The sequence below is a fragment of the Hydra viridissima genome, unplaced genomic scaffold (assembly GCF_058129835.1).
Source record: "Hydra viridissima isolate aposymbiotic clone 2 unplaced genomic scaffold, HvirCarnegie_v1 scaffold_2, whole genome shotgun sequence".
NCBI lineage: Eukaryota > Metazoa > Cnidaria > Hydrozoa > Anthoathecata > Hydridae > Hydra > Hydra viridissima.
In genome coordinates, this window is record NW_028324301.1 from 15,396,932 (window position 1) to 15,422,620 (window position 25,689).

The window sequence follows — 25,689 nt, forward strand, 5'->3', positions numbered from 1 at the left end:
CTTGCAACCTTTTTTAATTTGGTAAGAGAGTCTGCTATTCAAACCATGAAAGGAGAAAAAAACACAAAAGTAAGAATTATTTTAACCTGCGAAATGAAATCTGTAAGCATCTTAACTGGTGAGGAAGTTTCTAGAATAGCTAACTTTTCATCCAACTCGGAAATTATTTTAGCGGCTACGGATTTAAGAACGTTAATGAGCCAAATGGAAGAAAAAATCTTGGAAAATAGTGTTAAATACAACAAGTTGGGATCCAATTACGTCTTGTCTAAGATTTTAAAAATGGACATCAACTTTATCGATTACAGACCTCTCAGCGGTTCTTCCTACATGGAGCTACCTCCCAAGTTGAAAAACAAAAAAGCTATCATCAACATGCAAAACAACGACAATGAATGTTTCAAGTGGTGTGTCACCAGAGCGCTGAATCTAAAAAATAGAGACAACGAAAGAATTGATGATGACTTAATTCTAAAATCAGAAGAGCTCAATTGGGAAGGAATTAAATTTCCTGTTGATTACCATAAAATCGATAAGTTTGAAGTAAATAATTCAGAAATTAGCATCAACGTCTATGAGTATGAAGAAAAAGCACCTCAACCTTTGCGAGTATCTGATTTTGTGGATCGAAAGCATTTTGTTGATTTGCTGTATATTTCAAACGAAGACAACAGCCATTATTGTCTTATTAAAAATTTCAGTCGGTTTGCTAGCTCTTCAGCATCAGCTCGTCAACATAAAAGATATTTTTGCAGAAGGTGCATGCAAGGTTTTAACCAAGAAGAAAAGCTCCAAAAACATCAAGAAGACTGTTATGATAACGCTCCAATGAGAATCGATCTTCCTAAAGAAGGGACAATCCTTGAGTTTAAAAACTACAACAAGACTATGAGACATCCGTTTATGGTGTATGCAGACTTTGAAAGTTTCATCAAGCCTATCGATGACAACACTGAATATAATAATAAAGAGTCATATACCAAAAAATATCAAAAGCATGTCCCAAGCTCCATCGTCTATTATATCAAATGCTTTGACGAAACCATTTACAAGGGAAAGCGGTCTAAAACTTTGTCATCTTTAAGATCTTTATTGCCACATTTGCAATAAAGATCTTAAAGATGACAAAGTTTTAGACCACTGTCATTTGACTGGAAAGTACCGTGGAGCTGCTCATAACAAATGCAACTTGGATTATAAAATCCCAAAATTTATTCCCGTTGTCTTTCATAACTTGTTTGGCTATGACAGCCATTTGTTCATCAAGAAACTAAGTGGAAGACTCAAATGCATCCCAAACAATGAAGAAAATTACATCAGCTTCTCAAAAAAAATCAAAGTGAGAGACTTTATCAATAAGAAAGGTAAACTGAAGGAAGTATTGAAAGAAATAAGGTTTATTGACAGCGCCAGGTTCATGCCTGACAGTTTAGAAAAACTGGCTAAAAATCTAAGCGATAAACAATGCATAAACGTTAGAAAATATTTTCCTGAAGATAAACAGTTCAACTTGATAAGAAAAAAAGGCATTTATCCTTAAGAATGGGTCGACTCGGTGAAAAAGTTTTCCAAAACGCAATTGCCTCCTATTGTAGCATTCAACTCCAAATTGGATGATGAACTAGCAAAAGAGGAAGACTACGCGCATGCTCAAAACGTTTATAAAGAATTTGGATGCAAAACGTTTAAAGATTACCACGAGCTATACAACAAGTCAGACGTGCTGATTCTTGCAGATGCCTTTGAAAATTTTAGAGACGTATGCATAAAATGTTACGGTCTTGATCCCGCCTGGTATTACACCTCTCCTGGATTAGCCTGGGACGCCATGTTAAAGAAAACTGAAATTAAATTAGAATTGTTAAGCGATATTAATATGCTCAACATGATTCGAAAAGGAATACGCGGTGGAATTAGCATGATCTCGAACCGACTTGGAAATGCTAATAACAAATACATGGATAAATATGATCCTTCAAAACCATCCAAATTCCTTCAGTATTTAGACGCCAACAATTTGTACGGATGGGCCATGAGCAAACCTCTTGCCGTTGGTGGATTTAAATGGATGAATGATGAAGAACTTTTAAATTGGAGACATTGCCCGTGCATTTTGGAAGTCAATTTAGATTATCCCGATCACCTTCATGACAAACATAATGATTACCCTTTGGCTCCTGAAAGATTGACCATTGGAAAAGTAGACAAACTCGTTCCCAATTTAAACAATAAAATAAAATACGTCGTTCATCATGAAAATCTAAAAATTTATGAGCGATTGGGTTTAATCATCACCAAAATTCACAGAGGGATCACCTTTAGAGAAGAACCTTTCATGAAAGAATACATTGACTTCAACACCAATGAGAGAAGACGCTCAAAACGAATCTGATAAGGAATTTTTCAAACTCATGAACAACTCTGTTTTTGGAAAAACAATGGAAAATATTCTAAAACGCGTTGATGTCAGACTTATCACCACAAAAAAAGAAGCCTTAAAATTGTCCAAAGTTCCTCGTTATAAACGAAACACCATTTTTGATGAAAGCTTAATTGCGGTTCACATGGAAAAAACAAAATGTTTTTTAATAAGCCCGTTTACTTTGGTATGAGCATCCTCGACATTAGCAAAACTTTAATGTTTAAATTCCATTACGGATACATCAAACCTAAATACGGTGATAAAGCCAAGTTGCTCATGACCGACACTGACTCGCTATTTTACGAAATCGAAACGGATGATTTTTTCAAAGACATTGCTAACGATCTTAAAAACATGTTTGACACAAGCAACTTTCCTAATAACTAACCTGCTATTGAAAACGTTGGGTTTGAAGTAGGCTTAAATAATAAGACCATCGGCATGTTTAAAGACGAAGCCGGTGGCAAGCAAATCATGCAATTTGTTGGACTTCGACCCAAGCTCTACTCTTACAAGATTCCAAAAGTAAAAGAACACAAAAAATGCAAAAGAATGAAAAAGAAAGTCGTTGAAAATCGCATCACTCACCGAATTTTCTACGACTGCTTAATGAGTGGAAATGAACAACATGCAACCATGAACGTTTTCCGATCCCGTCTTCACGACGTTTACACCGAAGAAATTAACAAAGTCGCACTCAGCCCTAACGACGACAAAAGAATCCTATTGAATGATGACACTCACAGCACATTAGCCATTGGACACTACAAAACAAGATCCATCGATGAATAATTTTAAATCATTGCGCATGGACGGTAAGAAATTTTTTAAAACTTAACAATAGGTAAGAAATTTTTTGAATAAAAAGGAACGCATCAGAAACAATTTTAAAAAGACGCCATCTTGGATAAAAACATCGACACCCCCCAATATATAACGGTATCAATGCGCTGGAATCGGCACTATCTAGTAGTGCTGCTTACCAGCCGTAAGGAAAAAATATCAAGTCCCAAGCAACTTCTTATGTTTATAGTTGAATGTGGAGACGAAAACGTTTTCGCTAAAATGCGTATAGCATTGCAAATATTGCTAACAATAGCTGTCTGTAGCTAGTTGTAAAAGATCATTCAGTAAACATAAACTGATTAACTCTTACTTGAGAGCTTCGATGGGCCAAAGCCGTCTCTCTGATTAAATTAAAACTTAAAAAACAAATTTGTAATATATGTTACATAAACAAATTGTTTATTTATAATGAATAATAAAGTTTTATTAAAAGTTTGTGTCATCATTTGTTAAAAAATTGTAATTAAGCACTTTATGTGGGGGAGGAGGGGCGCGAGATCAGTGTTTGCCCCAGGCGCTATTTACCCTTGGTACGCCACTAACTTAAATATTCTATGGATTTTTGAAAGGAATGGCTTCTTGCGTCGAATTCTTGCTTTAAATCCAATTTCTTTCAATCAATTTCGAATAGTACATGAGCTCACTTGTAACCCAAAATCTTTCTCAAGGAGGCTTGACATTTTTGGTGTTGATAAAAAGCTATTTTTTTGCACCATCTTGACAATTTGTCGATCTATTTTTGATGTTGTTTTACGCTTAGCTCCAAATCTTGCTTGATTTTGCACATATCCAAACATAATGCGCTTTTAATCAGATCGCTGATGGTTCCTAATGCCATTCCAGTCGCTTTATTTATCGACCTAAATGTTTTACTTTGCTTGAACAAGTCAATAACCAAATTGCGCTGAGCTTGGGACCATTCCTTGATTTTACCTCCCATACTTGATGTTATCTATGGTAAATGAAATGAATTTAAAATAATATTAGTCAATTATTAAAAATTACACGTCGTAAAACAACAATATTTCTAAAACTACCCAGCTAGCACACATACATTGGGTCAACGTTGGTACAACCTTAAAAGCATTGGTTTATTTTATCACTCAACCCAGCAAGCACACAACGTTGAAAAAACGTTGAAATAACGTTGTTCAACGTCGATCAACGTTATTTCAACGTTGTTTTAACGTTGAATCACTAGAAAAAGTAGTTGTTAAAGAACTCAGAAAGGTTGAACCCCGAGAAGAATTATTTCCATTTTTGTGTTTATTTAACTCACGACATTAACTTTAAACTATTAGTTTACTAATTTTTTAGCTACATAATTTGTAAATAAACTTGTCTATATTACTTTAAAGATAGTAGAATTTTTTAAATTTATATCAAGAACTTGAGTACCCGGTTTATTATTATGGCCTGAAGCAAGTTTGTACTGCTTCCTCAAATTCTCCTCAGAGCAGCACTGATTGCAGGAGAATCTACAAATTTGTGCTATAAGGCTTCTATTAGGCTACCATATCATGCATTAAGACTACATTTATGCTTTTATACTTTTATTTATTCAAAAGATATGTTTCTTAATTAAAATTGAATTGACAAATCAATATTTGGACTAATCAATACTGATAGTAAATTTCTTTATGTTCTTAAAAAACTTTAAGTAATTTACTGTTTATATATATTTATGATAGGATGTAAAATTTGTAAAAGATGTAAAATGCTAGAATGTAATAATAATAAAAAATTTTTTGCTGTACACATACAATGTGGTGAGTCTAACATCTGTTGATGTTAAACTTTGACAGCCTAGGGAAAAGTGTTTATTTAATTTTTTATTTTTCATTTTTTTCATTATTTTTTTACATTTTTGTTTTCTTTTGTTTTTTTTTGAAACAATCAAACTTGTTACTTAAGACATTGACATTATCAGAGTTGATTATCTCTCCTGTTTAATTTTTCCATTTGTTAACTGTTCTGTTTGTGAAGAAGTTAAATCGTTTGCATTTTCTTAGTATGACCTTTTGTTATTGCATATTTAATTGTTTTAGGAGGTTGATTCCATTTATCTTATCCATATTTTTACTTATTTTATAAATTTGAATCAAATCACCTCTTGCTCTTCTTTTTTTTAAAGTAGCCAAGTTAAATCTTTTTAAAATTTTGTTTTTTTGTATTAATAATGATTAATAATATTAGGCTACTAATATTATACGTTATAATTTAACTGATACTAATAGTTTAGATGGCTGCTTCATATGCAACAAACAGAAGAAGAGTTTGAGAGCAAGTTGATAAAGATATTGAAGAAATTTATTGTGAAAGTTATCAGAAAAGTAATGTGTCTACCTGCAGTATTTCTAATGATTGTGAAAATGTTTGTTATGATGACAATCCATATGAGATTGATATTGACAATGATAAAGATAATTTTCATTTTCAAATTCTTAATAATCAATATGACAATGATCAGGATGAACGCTATTTCACATCAGACTCAGAAAATGAAAGTGATCTGGATAGCAATCCTTAAGAAAAAGGTATTATCACATCTTTAGCTGAGTGGTGTGTTAAAATTTCTTTGCAGGTAATACATCAAAAAAAAAAGTTTGTTTTTATTTATAGACATTTTATTTGTATATAGTGCTGATATTTTACATTTAATTATTTAAATATAGATTTTATATTTGATGTGTGTGTGTGTGTGTGTGTGTGTGTGTATATATATATGCAGTGGCATAGGAAAGTCAAGAAAGTTGTGGGGGGTCTGAAACAAAAATTACGGGGGGAGAATCGAATGAAAAAAAGAGGATATTTTGATAATTTGAAGAGGTTACACTCCCTCTATTCCTACAAAAACTAAGCAATAATAAATTATTAGAAATCACTTATCAATTTCAATTTTTTTTATACATTGTTTTGTCAATAAAGACTTCAAAGATCTGATTAGCAATTAGTCCTCCCTTCCCCCTCCAGATTTCTGAATAGTCTTTATTGACAAAACTTCGTGTAAAAAAATTGAAACTGATAAGTGTTTGCTAATAAGATATCTAAACACAAAAATATAAGAATACCTATAATTTTAGCAGAAGTTATGGCAATGCCTAAAGCTCATCAAACAAATGATGCAAACTCAAAGATTTCTGTCAAATTGTATAACGAGGAGCATTCGAACGTTGTTGTCAGTCTCAAGTGAAGTAAAGATGCAAGATTCGTAAGGATGCTTAGCAGTCGAGAAGAACATTATTTTGTTTGAACATGTGTACAAATATTTTAACATAATTATAATGTTTATTATAACAAATACTGATTTTCTCTAAGTAATTGTTTAATTTAAGTTGGTTCATTAATCAATGTTTTATTTTCGTTCATCAGCGTCAAATTTTATTCAAACTTATTTGAACATTACAAAGAAATAGTTGCGCTTTATTTAAAGAAATAGTTACCCTTTAGTTGAAAAAAGTTACACTTTAGTCAAATAAATTGTTTTAGTTTGATTGCAAAAACTTTGTTTTTGATTGAAAAGATAAGCACACCTTTTGAATTAAAAACAAAGTTTTTGCAAACAAGTAAAACTAATATTATTTGAATTATACGTTGGGCCAGCCTCAAAATGCAACTCTCGCCCAACGTCGAAATCCGACGTTGAGCCAACGTTAGCCCAACGGTTGGTTGCGACGTCGCGCCGGCTATCAAATCCACGTTAGCTCTAGGGCTGTAAATCCTGGCTCGTGTTCGTGAACGGCTCGGTGATCGGCTCGATAAGAGCTCGTTCATGTTCGGCTCAAATGGTAAACGAGCCCGGCTTGAACATAAAATTAGGTTCGTTTACTAAGCCGAGCTTGAACATCATAGGCTCGTTCATATATGCTCGATTAAAGCTCGAATATATATTTATATATATATATTTATATTGTGATATTATATATATTAGTATATAATAAAAATATAGTGTTAGTGTAACCATATGAGATATGACCCATACAACTCTTATTACAATAAATAATTGATTAATATAAACAATTTAATTACGTGAGGATGCTATTGACTATTGTCATTTGCCAACAGGCCCAATATGTTTTAGACCATTTTTAATGGATTTAAGAGTGTACAAGTTATGCAAAACAGAAAAGTAAATATATAAAACTTTTTTTTCAAACTATTTTCACGATGATTTTGTTGAAGGAGCCATTTTTTAACTTGTAGAGAGGTATTTTTTCAAGTTGCACAACTAAATGTTTCGTGATAATATATTGAATGTTTGTTTATTTACTCTGCTACTTAATCAGGTAAAGTCGAGAATTATTGTTTTTGTTAAAAACTTGTATTTACTAAATCTAGAACTATAAATTAGTGCTCAACAGACTTTTTTTTAACTTTGAAAATATAAACTTCGAAATTTTAAAATTCGAATTTCATTACTTCGAACTACTAACTTTCTAACTTTAATATACAATTTGCGTCATATTAAAACGATTAAATGCATTGTAACATTTTTTCTTGCTTTCTGTTATTATAAAAGTTTATTCATTTCTCTTCCTCGTTGTGAATAAAAATGTTGATTATAAAACTTTTGATATAATTAATAGAACTACAAGTTGGAGAGCGTCAAACAGTTTAAAAATATAATTCGAATTTCATTACTTCGAAATACTTTGATTGTATACGCAATTATAAGGACCATTTTGTTCAACTTCGAAAAAATCGAATTCCGTGTTCTAGAAGTCCATATCTTTAAACAGCGAAATTCGAGGTTCGAAAAATTTTTCGAAGTTTTTCAAAGTGAATTCTTCGTATTGTAGAAGCTTGCTATTCACGATTTTTCTACTGTCTATTCAAAGTTCAAACAGAAACAGGTACCTCTTTTTTCTTTTGTTATAGATGCTAACTATTTATATTTTTTACTGTTCTTCCATTATATGTTTAGATAATTGAAATTAACTTCATATTTTTCATTAATGTAGATAAAAACTCAATATTATGGATGTTGTTGATAATGTTCTAACTGGGGATAATGTTGAGGATTTGAATGGTGAAAATATCAGTGAAAATGGTAACAATTTAATTGACGTGGAAGTTGAGAATACAAGTAGTACTGTTAATGGAAGAAAGAGGAAAAAAACTTCTGATGTTTGGAAATCTTTTGAAGAGGTGTCTAAAACTGATAAGAATGGCACAATAATTTATAAGGTGAAGTGCAAAGGATGTCTTCAGTCTTGGCAAAAACAAAAATCTGGAGCTACAACACAACTAAAAAGACACATAGGCTTATGCATACCACTGAGGAGTAGAGGGAAGAATAAGGTATTACCTTTTCTGCCAAAAGGTAATACTGGATTGGATGTTAATCTTAAAGAACTCTCTTTAAATTATGATCCAAAAAAAATTCGAGAGATACAAGCTAAGATGTTTATTGCACATGAGTATCCCTTTAATATGATTGAACACAATGGTTTAACATCTTTGCAAAGTCTTTGAATTACAAGTACCAAAAGGTGTCAAGAGTTACCCTCAAATCTGATTGTGTCAAGGTGTATCAAACTAAAAAGGACAAGTTAAAGAACATGTTGAAAAATGTTAGTAGGGTGTGTTTAACTACAGACAACTGGACTTCAAATCAAACAGTTGGGTATATTTGTGTCACTATTCATTTTGTTGATAAAGATTGAATATGAAAAAGTTTTATCCTAAACTTTTGTGAATTAGAACCCCCTCACACTGGAGTTCTTATTGCTGATTGTATTGCCAAATGTATGGAATTATGGGAAATAGAAGAAAGGTTCAATCAATAACTGTTGACAATGCAAGTTCAAATTTAATTTAATTTCACAAAATAAGCTCTATTTCAAATCTCATATATTTTATGTTCGTTGTGCTGCACATATATTAAATCTTTTGGTGCAAGATGGGATAAAAGAGATTGCTTTTGCTATTGAAAGCATTAGAGAAACAGTGAAGTATTTAAAGAAATCTCCTGCTCGTTTATTATAAATTTGGACAAACTGCAAAGCAAATGAATGTTCCAAAGAACAAAGGGTTGCGACTTGATGTCGTAACACGTTGGAACTCAACTTACACAATGTTAGAGCATATTCTGCTATTTAAACTTGTTTTGAAATAATATGCTGCGAGGGATGCTAACTACAAATGGTTGCCTTCTGATGAGAATTGGATTAAAGCTGAAAAAATAAGCAAGTTTTTTTCGGTGTTTAATACAACATCTAAGCTATTTTCAGGAACCAAATATCCAACAGCAAATTTATATCTTATTCAAGTTTGGAGTGTGAAACACATGTTGAACACACATCTTGCAAGTGATGATGAGTACATGAGGAAAATCGCAGCAACTATGTTTATTAAATTTGACAAATATTGGGGTGATTGCAACATGTTGATGTCAATTGCTTCTGTCTTGGATCCTCGTTACAAAATGGAGTTTTTGAAGTTCATTTTTCGTCAACTGTACAATGTTGTAGATAGTCAAGATCATTTCAAGAAGGTTATGGAAGTGCTCAAAGAGTTGTACCAAACATATTTTAGTGAAAGTGAGACAACAGGATCAAAAGATACAACCATTATGGATAAAAAAACAATTTTCCTCAAATTTGCAGCAAGTTATTGACTTTGAGCAGTTTTGCGACACAAATTCAGTAGCTGAAAAGACTGAGTTGGAACTTTATCTTGAGGAAAAGCGTTTCAAATGTGAACCGTCAACCCACTTCACTTTTGATGTACTAGGTTGGTGGAAGGTGCATAGCACGAGAAATACTTTCAATTCCACTAACATCAGTTGCTTTAGAATCTGCATTTAGCGCAGGAGGTCGAGTGCTTGATTCATTTAGAAGTTCATTATCACCTGAAACAGTGGAAGCTTTGGTTTGTTGTGCAAGTTGGTTGAAAGATGATAGTCAAGAGAAAAAGGTAATGTTATTCTCTTAGTCATTTTTATGATATCTTTTTTAATTCAAGTTTTAATATCAACTAATTTTGTAGGTTGATCTTGAAGAAGGAAATTTGAATGTTGTTATTCCAACGGTTCTTAATTCTACTATATAAAAAGGTAAACAATTAAGGTTCTAATTATGTTTTTATGTAGCATGATATCTCCTTTCAAATTCCAATTATTTTTTATATTTAATTATCTAAATTCATTCTCATGCAAGCTTGTTGTAAAATTTTAGATTTTCAGCGCACTTTTGAGGTTCAACTTCAAGAGAATTAGAGGAAGGCTTTTTATCTTGTTTCATCCAATGCAATGAGAGCAAGACTTATATTTGTGAAAATGTAATTTGAACTATTAGAGTGCAGTGTTTAATAGGAATTATTATGTTTGTGAGAGTTTACATTATGTTTGAACTTTGAACATTAAGTTTGAACATTGAACTATTAGATTTAACTTTTATTTTGAACTATTAGATTTGTGGGATCTTATTTCATTATGTTGTTTATTTGCATGTTTAATAGACTTTAGGATTGTTTATGTTGTTTGTTGATTTGGACTTGCATTATTTACAGACGAGCCTTTAACGAACAATTTTTTTTTTACTAAACGAGCTTTAAACTAACAGGTTGCAATAATTATTTCGAGTTTTAAACCAGTCGAGCTCGAGCAACATGTAAAACGAGCCGAGCCCAAACAATACTAATCCTTAAGGAGCCGAGCTCGAACAAAGAATCTCATGTTCGAAAGGAGCCGAGCTCGAACAAAGAATCTCATGTTCGAAACGAGCTCGAGCCGAGCCTGAACACTCTTAATATGAAAACGAGCCAAGCCGAGCCCTGGCAAGCTTGGCTCGTTCGGCTCGATTTACAGGCCTAGTTGGCTCGATGTCGGTTGCCGACCATCGGCCAACGAATTTTTCGACGTTGATCTAACCAAGGACGTATTAATAGATGGACGTTCAACGCATTGTTTTATAAAAAAGATATGCGTGTTACGCTATTGTTTAGATAACAAAAGCGAAACAATAGGTGATAATTGCGAAACCGGGGAGTATTTTTATTTTTTTCGACGTCGGAAAAAGATGGTCTCGACTATCCAATAAAAATATTTTAAAAGGTATTTTACTGAGCATCGATACATAAAATGAGTATGACAGAAAACTTTGCTATTAATCAAGATTATTCTTTTTTGCTTGAAAGTATTGATAACCAAATTGAATTAGTTGTGGATGATCAAATTGAGATAGATCTTGAAGAGTTAGCGGAATTGTTATCAGAGGATTTTGAATTGGAGCTCATACCACCAGCAATTCCTACAGAGAAGCTGATTGCAGAAGAAACCAAAATGCTGAAAAAAACAGAAGAACGCTTAATAACTAAATTTACCTGTCTGAAATGTTACAATAAATATCTTAGAGAATCGAATTTTAAAAAGCATGAAAAGAAATGTTACATTGCCACTAAAGGTGTGCTTATATTCACATGTTGTGGAGCTTAACGCCTAAACGGGTGCTGATTTATATTTGCAAATACTCCCAGATTATGAAAATATTGTAATAACTCTTAATTTTGATTTTAGAAATTATTCAAAACTCTAAATTTTGTAATGTACTATTGAACTTCCATATAGAAGAATGCAAGTTGTTTTTATTACATTTTTTACATATACTGGTGTAAGAAAATGTACACAGTTAAAAAATGGCTAGTTAAAGGTAATAGATGATTGACATTTCTCTGATAACCTGGGTTCCATTACAGCCAAGTTAGTATGGTAGATGGTACTAAAATCATAACAGACTTCTAAACATATTAATGAACAACCTCTATGTCTAATAACTTTAAAGTTTTCAACTGTATTGCCTTCTCTCGTTTCAATTATTCCAACATCCTCATTTGATGTGCTTCAGAAATTTTTAAAATCAGAAAATTTATTTCTGATTACAAAAAAAGATACTGGAAGTCATTATTACATTTACAGATGTTTATGCATGAAATGTTGGAGAATATAATATTAGCAGATTGAAGATTTAGTTGATAATGGATAATGGCACTTCACGATTTAAAACAATTAGTCTCCACATGCCATTTGATTGGCGATAACTATTGATTTTAACTATTACAAAATAATTTTTATTTTTTTATTGTAACAGTCAAAACCATGTTTTGATGCAAATGCTTTTAACTGTTGATGAATACTTATCGCATGTACTTTTTTATTTCTTCCAACTCTTGTGAGTGTGTTACATACATAACAGGTTTTTGTGTGTTCAGAAAAAGTGAAGAATTTATCATTCCTCTCAACTTCAAAGCCTTTTTTTTGATTTTAAACCTAACCTGCATAAGACCATATAACATGATTTGCATAAATATTCAGGATGAACTTTTTGATAGTCTGAGATTGTATCCAGCTTGTAAAAGCTAAGAATTGCTTGTTTATAGATAACAAGTTTTATTTGATAGTGACTGTCCTGCTTTATTATGCAGCCACACTTTCTACATAAATGTTTTAAATATTCCTCATGAAGACTCATTATTTATCCTGTAATGAGATAATAGATATGAATATAAGATTACTTCTTTTGATATAATATTTAGAAAAGGTTAAAAATAAGGCTATGCATCACTTGTAGAAGGCTCAAGAATATGCAACTAAAAGTATGGTCTTATCATTTTTATTACTTCTGTTATTACTATTAGTAACAACAGTAATAATTAAAAAAATAAGATCATTATAACTTAAAGTAGCTCTACATGACAGTTTAAAAATGCTTAAACAAAAATGCTCATTAAAAATACATACTTTATATATCTTTCCAACTCCTGTAACGAATAGTATTTTATGAACTTTAAGATGCTTTTAGTTATAATACCTTTAGACAAAATGCAGTTTAGGTATCGAAAGTAAGAAATTTTTTAACTAGGTCGTTCACAAAAAAAAAAAATCACAAATTCAAGAGAGAAAAAAAAGCGAGGCAAATTAGTTCGACATTTCCGACAAAAATAAGAAATACTCTCTGATTTGAACCTTAAAGTGGGAAGCGTAATCTGAGAGTGGGGTGAAAAGAACACTAAAAATATCTTTTTCGACCTTTAAAGTATATCATAGCAGCTTCAATTTAATAAGGAAAATTTGTTTCACTTTACTCTATCCATTCTAGTAAACCAAACATAGCCTTTTTGCAAAAGCCTAGTTTTAGACGTCAAAGTTTAAACCCAGCTAAATTTTTATTAAGCAAAGTTCATAGCTCAAATCAACCTTTTTCAGATTTGTGAACTATTCTTGATTAATTTTTTTGTTTTTTATAAGCATAAGCTTCTGTAAATGCATAATTATAATGGGTTTACTGAGGGAGGTTTTTTGACGGAAATTTGACGGGTAGAAGTCGGAGTATCTGTATCATGAATTTAGAAAATTGACGGTAACACGCGTAGTTTTTGGCTAATTGGCGGCACCTTTGATCTATAACAATGCGTTGAACGTCCATCTATTAATACGTCCTTGATCTAACGTTGAGCCAACGTCTATGTACTATCTGGGTATTGATTCAAAAACTTTTTTTAATAATCAATTTCAAAACTTCGTTTACAAAACAACATGTTCGGATAATCATTTTTCGTTGAAGATTTAACACTCCTTCGCGAATCGTTAAATTTTAGCAACACAATTAAATTACCGTTATTTAATTTTTTGCTGTATAAAATCGTGATTAAATTTGCTTTTAGAATAATTATGAAATTATCTATCAAGAATATGTTTTTCTGAAAAAACCTGACAAAGTTTATTTTTTCAAAATAATATCCTTTGTTCTGATACTTATTTCTCTGACTGAATATATATATATATATATATACACACACTATATATACACATGATACTTTAAAAATCAGAGAATTTAAAGAGATTTCATTTTTTACATATTAAAGAAACCAACTTTCTTTTTTTTGTTCCGTTTGTTACAAAATGATTTAAAAAATTTTTTCTTTTAGAATTTGTTTAACAACGGTGCATGTGATTTTTGTTATGTTTTAATATTTTTGAAAATTTTTGACGATTGGTGATGTTTTTTTTTTTTTGCATAAATTATTATCTTAAGCATGTAATTTTTATTCTTAATACTTATGCAATATCGCAACTTCTTCGATTCATGAGATTTTTAGTTGTGAACATTAAAAGGGGGAATGTTTGCCACATCTCGTATTCTTTAAACTGATAAAAAAAAAACAAAATCCTATCAGAAAGTATTACAAGATTGATTCTAGCAACAAAATTAGCATAATGTAATAAAATGGCTTCTTGCTGTTACGGTTATACAAAAGTGAATAAATTTACTATAATTATAACTTTAAGCTGTCTAAATTTTCCCAGGGAGAGTTTGTGCCGGTTTTCTCAATTTTTCTCTGAGAATTTCGGAAAGATCACTAAAAGTTTTAGGTGAGAGATTTTTTTTATTTAGTATTTCCATGCTGTACACCTATACCAATTTCCTTTCTGCTATGCGTACAACAATTTGCTTGATTGAATTACTGAGGTTAGTTTTTTCTATTACAAGTGGTCAAATACTGTATCTGTGAAACAAAAAAACCAGCCAATCCTCTCTACATTTAAGCGATCATTATTACACAGTTCAGCAAAGAAAAACATTATTACCCAGCTCAGCAAACTAAAGTTTTCTAATTTAAATCGGAAAAGGGATCTTTTACTTTGAAAAATATTGAAGAACATCAGCTTGTAAAACGTAAATATCTTTAAAGTCAAAAACACAATTTGCATTCAGCTTTCATATATGAAATCCTGGATGCTTTACGCAGAAAATGCACTTGTGATAATATTTTTGAAATTTTGCTCTTATTTGATTTTATCTTATTCTTGATGATACATTATTTTAAAAATCTTTTTTATTTTGAATGTTTATAAGATTTATTATCATTTCATCATTTACTGTTACATAAAATATAGTTCCGACATAATTATCAAATGTTAACTTTATTATATACAACTAAGTAACATTTTATAACTTCAATTAATTTGTTTAGATCTCAGGATGCTTTTATGAGTTTATTATGGTATTAACAGTGATATATGTAAAAAATAGTGACAAATGGTACTATTTATTGTTAGATTAGCGTTGTACTAAATATTTTCATTGTTTTGAGAATTTAAATAATTTTTCGCACCTAAATAATTTTTCTAAATTTTTTAAGTCCGTTAAAAATTATTGCTAGGAATTTGTAAAACTCCTTTCTACAAATGAAACATCCTGTTATTATTATTTCATGAGCCTTTGGCTATATATCTAGATATAAAGTATTTTAAAAATTTATATTTGTAAAATACTTTGTCTAGATATATAGTCAAATGTCTCTGGTTTTCCGTCCGGAATAAAAACAGTTCTAAATAAATCCAATTTTCCGATTGAGAACTTTCTCATGCTTGTTCACCTCAGACAAATTGTATATCGAAAATCATTTCAGTAAACTCTACTAAGTAATTCGATATACAGTTGTTCCTAAAGTTTTATTTTGGGAACAAATGTATCTCGATTAACCAAGAAGAGTTAATTGATTTTCGATGGACAAACAAGTATTCGGCATACAATATATCATAACTCTCATGCATACAGTACAGCAACTTTAAGCATAAAAGTTATCTATTCACAAATGTATGTAGGAAAAATTTCTAATATTAAATATTTATTTAAACAACTAATGGTGAAAAAAATATAAATGAATCAAATCTCAATTATAAACTGTCATAAACATTTATTAAACCACGCGATGACGTCAAGTATAATTACCAACTTCATACCATATATTAATATATGGTATGAAGTTGGTAATTATTATCTTATTTTTAGTTACGAATAATTGTCAACTATGTCAGATTTAGTATAAATAACGCTGTTTTCTTAATAAGAATATATATAAACAAGTTACAAAAAAGGCATTGAGTCGATCTTTTTTAGTCAGTTAAAAACAAAGAAATATTCACAACAAAACAAACCAATTACGAGTTTTAAAAGAAAAAGTTAATCAGAACTCGATTATTTCAAAGTTAAAAGAGCTTTACTTTTCTAAAAACGATAATAAATAAGAATGGTTTCGCATTACACAGGCCATATGACTCTTGGTAGCCACTTGTTTGATTCATCTCGGAAAAACAGTCCTTTAGCATTCCCTCAAACAAGAAATTATGACAATATATCTACTGTTAGTCAAGAAACCAAATACTCTCAAATTTAGATAATGAATTCAGATATAAATTATCTTTAAAATTATATTTTGTTAAACTAAATCGTAGCACGGTGGCCATTAAAAAGTATTCTAGTAAGATTTGTTGCTCAAAAAATATTACGTTGCATAAGTTTCTCGAATCCAGGGCAAAAACCACCTAAGAGTGTAAAATAATCAATTTTAAATCTTACCCATCCATTGATGTGGTCCGAGAAAGAAAATTTGTTCTTTGTCATCTTCCAAACTCTTCAAAGCATTTAAATCTATATATTGAGTAATGTTTTGAACAAAATCTTTGATAGTTAATGCAAACCAGCGTTTATGATCTTTGTGGAGCATCAGATAAGTTCTCTGGTTGCGATGTAAAGCATACAATTCGTTAGTTAGAAAGTGATGTCCGAGAACTGAACCAACAATCAAATCCATGTCTTAAAGTAAACCGACTGATAAAAATAATAATCACTGAACTGTTTTTTAAATAGTGTCCTTAGACAAAATACAACAATTATTCCTGTTAGCATTATCCTTTCTTTGTTTGCATATATTCTTGAAAAGCTTTCTGCTAAATATAGTTTTAAGAAACTTAAACTTGCTCACCCGACCATTGTTCGCCTTGATTAATCGACCAGTAACAAGCTGTTTTTGTGCTATTAATAATTGAAACAAAGTTGAAGAGTATTCAGTTATTTGCTTTTATTTAAGAGATGAAAACAAATAACACATACCTAGTAGTATGCTGATTCATACAAACATATACACAAGAGTGTTTTGCATCCCAGTATATTCCGCGACCGTAACTCTCTACAACAGAAAAGAAATAACACTTAAAAAGTTCATTAATTATCATGAATGAAAAGCTGTTAATATTTGGTCAATGCATAATTATTGCGGTTTTTTTATTATTTGAAAAACTTTATAAGGGAAACTGGTTGTTGAAGATTATATCCATATTATGTCTTACTTCATCGATAAATTTTGGAATGCGACATCTCTAAACACAGTTAATTGAAAATCTCACCGAAAGAACAACCAGCAAAACCCAAGTTGAAAGAAGGTGCTAGCAGTTTAAGTTGCAGGATTTAAACTAAAACACCCCTGAATAATTTTTGGATATTGGACTTTGAGCTGACCCGAGAGCGCCACCTATCTAGGGTGAAAGTAGACATAGTCCCACACCCAGGAATGTCAATTTTGAAATCAAGTAATGACGTCCGCGGATGTAAATTGGATTTGAAGTCAAAAATCATACTAAAAAAGGACTAGCAGGTGTAACATACAAAAATGCCTATAAATTTTTTTTGGTAGTTTAGATATTACCCAAAATGGGCATGTATACTACCCATATGTGTGCCAAAATGTGTATAAAATTTCAGGCCAAAATATTGCTTACTTTTGAAATTATGGCAATTCCAGTTTTCAAAAACCTCACTTTTTGCCAATGTCACCATGTAAAGTTACCATCCATTGAGCCACTATCTAAGTTATCCAACAGGCAACACTACACTTTAGCCCTACAGGTTGTGGGCAACAACTTTTGTAACAAAAAGTTTTTTCTAAGACTTAGTGGTAGAGAACTATGTCAAGAAAACTTATCAAGTTAAGGGATTTTCCTTTATTAATATAACTCTTAAATCATAATAAAAAAATGAGTATAGCACCATAGTTGTCCTTTTTTTCAAAAAAGTGCATAAAATAAAAGTTGTAGGGCTTAAAAAATTAGAGGGGGTCATTTTTATACAGTTTCCATTAATTTTGCGTTCCACTTGGAGAAATTTTGACAACCTGTGATGTATTTCTAGTTTGGTAAACAAATCTTACTGTCTTACAAATATATGATTGATTTTTCTAGTCAGCTTGAAAAAAAAAAAGATTCTGGGCTTATAAAGTTATATTGAAAACTTTCCAAATAGTTTATTTCTTTAAATAAGTTTCAAAATACTAAGAGAACAAAATATGGTTTCTGCAAAAAAAAAAATGATTGATGAAAAATTTCTATAATTCATTAAGACCATCAAACCAAAAATGATTCTTTATTGATTCAAAAATTTTGTTTAAAGATGTTTACTGTTGTAATCAACAAGGCAGTTTGTCAGTTTTTCCGGGTAATCAGGGTGGGTGGTGGATCGCTTGAAGCGCTGCCAATGTTGGCCGAAATCTTTATGGGCTGCTTCGACGGCTTGTTCACTGAAGCGACCAAGGGAGGAGTTTTGGCGATCAATAAAGTCACTGATGTGGTGAAACACAACATGTAACTTTGGAGTTATATGGCAGTTTGGAAGTGCAAGGAAGGATGTCTTGAATTGTTGGATCTTTTCAAAATAATCGAAACTCAGTTCTGATCCAAAACAAGCTCGAACAACGCTGTCAAACTTCCGAAGTGTATCCACAAAGCCAAGAACTTGGAATGCTGAGTTAGCTTCTGCTAGTTGTTGAAGACGGTCCACATTTTTTAGCAATTTTCGGCACTCATTTCCTTCAAACTGCCCACCATGGTAAGGACTCTGAGCAATGTTGAGGGAAGATGGCCATGCCTCAGCTTCAGGCCACACACCTTTAAGCATTTTGTAAAGGAGGTTGACAACACCTAGAAGAAGGTGCAACTCAGGGGGAGGAATGATGTCCAAGATGAGTTTGTCATTTGGTCCATTGATGATCGGGTAATGGATGACATTGCCAATCAATTTAGCTTTGGCATGCACTCCACCAGACCGCCTGAAAGATTCGAAACTTTTCCTAAGGGAGCCCAAAGTTCGAAATGTTCCTGCATTTTCAAGGTTGTTTGCATCAATGTCACACCAGGCACAGGGGTGTGAGCTGGAGTGAGCCTGTAGGCCACAGAGAATGTTGGCCAATTTCAGATCGCATGCGATGAAAAGATTCACAGCATCGCAACCAAAAGTGCCCATACTTGGTGAACACTTTCATATGTTTCTGGAAACTCTTCAACAACAGCTAGTAGCATCTGACGTTTCACTCCAGTGTCTTTAGCAACTCGCTGCGTCAAGGATCTTTTAGCAGGTGAACTTCTAGATTCCTTATTTACTGCAGAGCTCTTCTCAACAATCGTAAGACAAAATTTCATAAACCTCTTGCCTCCATCAATGCCAAGCTTGACCAGGGGCTCAGAAGAAATATTCCGAGAGGTAAGAACTCTGTTGAGAAGATCCGACAAGCTCTTACAGTGAGCAACTGTAAAATCTCTAGAGTCCCCTTTAGTACTTGACCCCTTGATTTGTGTGTGTGTGAAGAACTCACTGAGCTGTTGTCTAACAGCTAGGAACTTTGATGCAAAGTTAGGCTCAACTAGTTTTCCAACTGATGCTTGGTTAACTGTACTGACCAATCTCTTGATGCCAACATTGGACAATCCAGTATTCAGTTGAACATTCACAAGGTCTTGAGTAGTCAAAAACGAAGAAGCAGGTTTTGAGGAAGCTCCACATGGGCCTTAAAATGGAATTTCTTTTTTTTTAAAGGATTAGAATATTTTAGATAACTTACTTCTAAATACAGTTTTTGTTGCTGAAAACTAAAGCCTCTATTTAGTTTCTTCAAAAACTAAAATTCTGATGATATTTGCAAGTAAAAAAACAATCAATTATGGTGAATTTTGAACAATAATAACTTGTTGTGAGCTTTGTACTATATATAGTAATAAATTTTTAATTACCTGGCGTAATGGGAAATGCATGACCTCCAGAAGCCTTAGAAAGACGAACAGTCCCATGGGGTGAGGCTTCCTTGTTTGTGATTACAGTGGCAGCAATCTGTTCGGCAGCCATTGCATCTCGGGCTGCCAAACCCTTAAGGTTCTCTCTAAAGGTAAACTGGTTGCAGGTGTGTGCTAAACCTTTACCAATTGGACTAAGGCAATCATTGCATCTCAAAGGAGTGTTTTTTTCTTCAGCTTTTGTCTCATCGAGTGGATGCTTTTCATTCATTTGTAATCGTCCAATTTTACACAAGAGGCAATCACAGACATGACCTCGTGTTTCTGTTCTGACAGAAATAGTTGTGAAGTCAAACAGAGGGGGAAGAGTGATATCTTGCCGTTCACCTTTACGCCTCATCATTGTTCTATAGGCTTCACAAATACCTTTAAGCATAAAAAGTGATTTTCATAAGTCAGAGAAATATTGCTGTACCTCAATGGTTTAGCTAGTAAAGCTGTGGTTTTTATGAGAACAGGCAGTTTAAATAAATCAATTAAAAGCAAGCAAGCTTTTTAATTTGATTGCAATACCACAATTAAACTGATTTCCCTATATACATACAATTAAAATCAACCCTACATTACCTTGAGGAATGTGAGAATCAGCTTTATCAAAACTGACTCCATAGATTTTGCTGATTTGCTCCCACATAAATGCTGTCAGTTGTCTTAAGCACTTTTTAAGACAAATCAGGCAAACAATTTTCTGATTTTCCTCATGAGTTCTGGCGTGGTTCGGCATTTTGATTGGCTGAGAGAAATATTTTTTTTAATTTTACATAAAAGAAAGTTTCAAGGAAATACCTAAGCTATCAATCTTTGCATAATTATAAATATTTTAGTGCAACTTTTAAACATTCTGTTAGCCCCTAAGGGATTTTTATTTGATGAAAAAGTTTTTTTTCACTTACTTATAGTATACAATGCAAACAATTAAATATACTAATCTTTGATTTATATGGATAACTAATGTACTTAAAGTAATTGTGAAGTGTACAAATTTGGGTTAAACTTAAGTGCTTAACAGAGCAATAAGATTGGAAGTAATAAAACTGGACCAAAACTAAGTCCTACAAAAAAATTTATAAAATAAAATATGTTTCTTTATTATCCCATAAACTGTTGTCAAAATTTCATACCTTTATCTTGAAAATTGCCGGTGATTTAAGCGAAATACTTTGACAACTGAATTTACGGCAAAACAATGCAAGTCTTAGTGAACAACAACTTGGAGTCACCTTCAATATAAAACAACATTACAAAATTGACTAAAAAATATGAAAGTATCACTGTTCATTTTATTGTTAAATTTCAAATGTTTCTTACCTTATTACTTAATAAGTTCTTTGAGAATAATGTGAAAATTTTCAAGGAAAACAAAAGTGTAAACAGAGATCAACTTGTTAAGAACACAAGTCAATTTTTCAATTTTCATGGTTTTGCAAAATTTTCAATAATGCCTAAAATTTTTTTTATAGAATTAAAATAGATGTTAAAGCCATTTTAAATACTTTTTTACTTTCATGAAGTTCTGTTAAAAATCATAGCTAGGTAAATCTTGAAAATGCCGTTGGCAATTTAAAACAATGGAGATAAATTTTATAACATTAGTCATTTCAATAGTTGATTGAAATTTTACTTAATAAGATTACTGAACATAAATAACTGTCCAAAATTCCTAAGCAGTTCCGAATCTAACTTTTTTTTCAAGCTGACTAGAAAAATCAATCATATATTTGTAAGACAGTAAGATTTGTTTACCAAACTAGAAATACATCACAGGTTGTCAAAATTTCTCCAAGTGGAACGCAAAATTAATGGAAACTGTATAAAAATGACCCCCTCTAATTTTTTAAGCCCTACAACTTTTATTTTATGCACTTTTTTGAAAAAAAGGACAACTATGGTGCTATACTCATTTTTTTATTATGATTTAAGAGTTATATTAATAAAGGAAAATCCCTTAACTTGATAAGTTTTCTTGACATAGTTCTCTACCACTAAGTCTTAGAAAAAACTTTTTGTTACAAAAGTTGTTGCCCACAACCTGTAGGGCTAAAGTGTAGTGTTGCCTGTTGGATAACTTAGATAGTGGCTCAATGGATGGTAACTTTACATGGTGACATTGGCAAAAAGTGAGGTTTTTGAAAACTGGAATTGCCATAATTTCAAAAGTAAGCAATATTTTGGCCTGAAATTTTATACACATTTTGGCACACATATGGGTAGTATACATGCCCATTTTGGGTAATATCTAAACTACCAAAAAAAATTTATAGGCATTTTTGTATGTTACACCTGCTAGTCCTTTTTTAGTATGATTTTTGACTTCAAATCCAATTTACATCCGCGGACGTCATTACTTGATTTCAAAATTGACATTCCTGGGTGTGGGACTATGTCTACTTTCACCCTAGATAGGTGGCGCTCTCGGGTCAGCTCAAAGTCCAATATCCAAAAATTATTCAGGGGTGAAAACTGATTGATCGCGCAAAAATACATCAATTTTTTGGCACCAATAGTATTTCAACACTTTTTGTTGACTCTTGTGTGGTTAACTTTAAAAATTGTGTGTGGTTTTAGTTTTAAATGATTGTTATAGTTTTTTTTTTTCAGTTTATTATCAAGTCTTTTTGATTTTGTAAAGAAAGATTTCTAAAATTTATTTATGCATAGATTTTTAGCGATTTATGCAATAGAACTAGAATAGCTATAACCTTTTGTAAAATATTGAGTTTTTAATTAGACTTACCGAGTGTTCTTTTAAAAACAACTTTTTCTATTTTTGGTTAATGATAAGGGTTGTATTTAAAAGATATACAAACTTCATTATTTGCAACAAATTTGGCTACATGAGCCTTTTTGGGATAAGATAGCTAAAATACAAGTTATGACGGTGGCACTCAATAGAATGCTGTCAAAACATTGTGAGCCTGTTGTTATAATCCTAAAATTAGTCCTTGAAATTGCAAAATTTTTTTTTAAACGCAAAAAACTTCATTGATATCAGGATTTAACTTTTAACTGGGTTGGCTATTGGCACCAAAACCTTTTAACATTTCGGCCACAAAACTGTTTAGAAATTTTAGAAATGGAAGTGTTACAACAAATTGAGATTTGAACGGTCTTAGACTAAAAGTTAGAATTGCATTTGAGAAAGAATTATTTAATCAATAGGAAGACAAAATCTTTTGTTTTAATAACTAAAAAATCTAAGGCAGAAAAGTTATTAACTTTGATTCTTATGTGGTTTTCAAAATACACTTCAAGAACCTTATTGAAAATATCAAAAAATACATCGCATCTCTTCACATTGTACATAGCATGTCTTGTCACATGACAATAGATTTAAATCAAAAGGTATATTATAAGGGTGCTACGATGTTAAACACCAAACGCGATTAAAAACCTGAATACATCCCTTTAATTCAAATGCCTTTAAGAACTGGATGTTTGCACCTTCTTTAACAACCAAAAAATGTGAAAAAAGTGAGAAAACTTACTCCATTATCAGGCTCTTTCAATACAAGTATTAAAATACAGCATACAAGAGTTGTCTTGTGTGCTTTAGTTACTCCAAAAACTAAACAATCGGTCTTCTGTTAAGTTTTCGGTATAATTAATGCGTCAAAGGTAAGTCAAAGTTAATGTCATAACAGGTTTACTTCTTCTGAATTTTTTTTAAGTTTCTTTATTGTTACTTTTATTTAAGTTGCTTCATCGTATGGGTGCGCCAACGTACAAATATTTGATAACAAATTAATAAAAAAAATGTTAATAATAATTTTTTATATGCAAAAATTAATTTTATCGTAATAGATTAGAGAGCAACATCATTAAGTTAAACCTGGAAGAGCAAGTAGATCTTTCGGAGTCAGTAGTTTTTTAACAACTTTGTTCTCAAGTTCTTTTCTGTAAGCTTTAAATACTGTCGAGGAGTATCCATTTGCGATTTGAAACAGAATTTTTACAGGGACATCCAGAGTAAATACTTCTGCATTTAGCAAATTATTTAAAGTTATGCTAATACCGTGAATGATTGATGTGTTAAAGGCGAAGACTCCATCATACTACATCAAATACAAAAAACTAAAAATTAATTAGTGAATTTAGAATAAAAAAAACATTTATTCAACAACAGTTATCCACAGCAATGTTTAACAACTGCAAACTGAAAACAATATTTTAAATCACTTATCAATATATTTAAAAACTTAATGTATTGAAACTTTAAAACTTCCAAAACAATTATTGAAGATTACAAAATTCAACTACAAACAGCTTAACTTTATTGAGCATGGTGTTAGGCATAACAAGAAAAAGTGAAAATTCTAGTGCGATTTGTAAAGTTGTAAGTCATCAATCGTATAAAAAGTTGTAGAGTTATCAATTGTATGAGAAGTTTTACTTGTAAAAGCATTTCAATTTAGTTACTTTCAAAAGCAATAGTAAAAAAAGAAAAGGGAAAAAAAATGTAGTTTTTACTAAACATAATTCTTTTTTAATAGGCAACAGATAAGCAGGTTATTTTTGTGGTGGACTGAACATTGTGGAAAGTAATGATTTATCTGTTGTTCAGCAGATGATCCATTTTATTACATCACCTGTTGTTACACAATATTTTCTCACCGAAACAGTTAGCAGGATTTTAAAATGTAATTCGTTTTTAATTAAACACACACGGTGTGAAAAAGTTTTTGGATAAGTTTTTGTCCATTAGATCTAAAGCCTGCAAACCGTACGGGCAGTTTTTTCCAGTTCGAATAAAACTTATTTTTGAGTTCGTTTGTTGAACATATTTTAAATCTATTCCATATATTCAAAAACACAATTAAAGTTTAATTTTGTTTTTTCCAATCTTTTCTTTTATAAAAACGATTTTCTCAACTTTGTCAACTGCCAGAGTAATTCTTATGGCATTGATGGCACTATCAGTAGAAGAGAAAGCTCTCTAATCGGAGAACTGCGCTCTGAAGTAACACCCTATAAATAAAATTTCGGACAAATTTTAATTGCATTTATTATGTAATTTATTTCATGCACGCAAAAAACCTTTATACTTATTTGAAAGAGGATTTTATAATCTATTTAAAATTAATTTAATTAAGTTAAAAATATTATTTAAATATTGAAAATAAAATGGTCAAAGTAAAGGACCTCGAAAAAATTACGGAAATTTTTTTCCAAAAAATCGAGAAAAAGGTAAAGCGTTTGTTACTAAGCAGTTTATGGAATGGGGTTTACCCAGATCAACTGCTTACGATAAAATCGCAAAATTGAAGAATGGATCTCTAAAAAGAAAAGTTGGAAGTTGTCGAATCGCTAAGGTAGCTAAAGAAAATATTCCAAAGATTGCTACATTTTTTGAAAATAAGTAAGGGTGTTCCCAAAAGAAGTAGCTCAAGTTTTTAACTGTAGTCAAACTCGAATTTCCTAAGTATTAAAAACAATGACTAACATTCGAACTTTCAAAAAAACAAATTGTCCAGATCGTAGCCATCAGCAGAAGAAAGCTATGCGTCCTGAATGTAGTAAATTA

At 31.4% G+C, this 25,689-nt stretch overlaps 4 protein-coding genes and 1 pseudogene across 6 annotated transcripts in view; 4 read left to right on the plus strand and 1 right to left on the minus strand.

Annotated features, from left to right (window-relative positions):
- The window catches only part of LOC145186566 (uncharacterized), a 337,374-nt gene that overhangs the window by 117,624 nt on the left and 194,061 nt on the right, over positions 1 to 25,689 (plus strand). The window lies entirely within an intron of this gene.
- LOC149892189 (uncharacterized) lies at positions 94 to 2,392 on the plus strand. Its single transcript, XM_090078073.1, has 2 exons — positions 94 to 925; positions 1,692 to 2,392. Exons 1-2 carry the CDS (start codon positions 94 to 96, stop codon positions 2,390 to 2,392), a joined length of 1,533 nt encoding a protein of 510 aa, XP_089934199.1.
- Positions 5,511 to 6,522, plus strand: LOC149892190 (uncharacterized; annotated as a pseudogene).
- Positions 7,994 to 10,744, plus strand: LOC149892191 (uncharacterized). The gene is made up of 4 exons (XM_090077455.1): positions 7,994 to 8,121; positions 8,230 to 10,186; positions 10,259 to 10,325; positions 10,447 to 10,744. Exon 2 carries the CDS (start codon positions 8,246 to 8,248, stop codon positions 8,741 to 8,743), a length of 498 nt encoding a protein of 165 aa, XP_089933581.1. The 5' UTR covers positions 7,994 to 8,121; positions 8,230 to 8,245; the 3' UTR covers positions 8,744 to 10,186; positions 10,259 to 10,325; positions 10,447 to 10,744.
- The window catches only part of LOC149892192 (uncharacterized), a 44,395-nt gene continuing 34,853 nt past the window's right edge, over positions 16,148 to 25,689 (minus strand). For 2 of the 3 annotated variants that reach the window (XM_090077440.1, XM_090077439.1), the window contains 5 exons: positions 23,998 to 24,220; positions 17,164 to 17,239; positions 17,036 to 17,085; positions 16,630 to 16,866; positions 16,148 to 16,382 (listed from right to left, as the gene is read on the minus strand). In XM_090077440.1, the coding sequence (XP_089933566.1) occupies positions 16,312 to 16,382; positions 16,630 to 16,866; positions 17,036 to 17,085; positions 17,164 to 17,239; positions 23,998 to 24,220 (657 nt within the window). In that variant the 3' untranslated portion in view covers positions 16,148 to 16,311. Of the gene's footprint in view, positions 16,383 to 16,629; positions 16,882 to 17,035; positions 17,086 to 17,163; positions 17,240 to 23,997; positions 24,221 to 25,689 lie in introns of those variants that run through there. The other variant, XM_090077441.1, reaches the window with a different exon arrangement.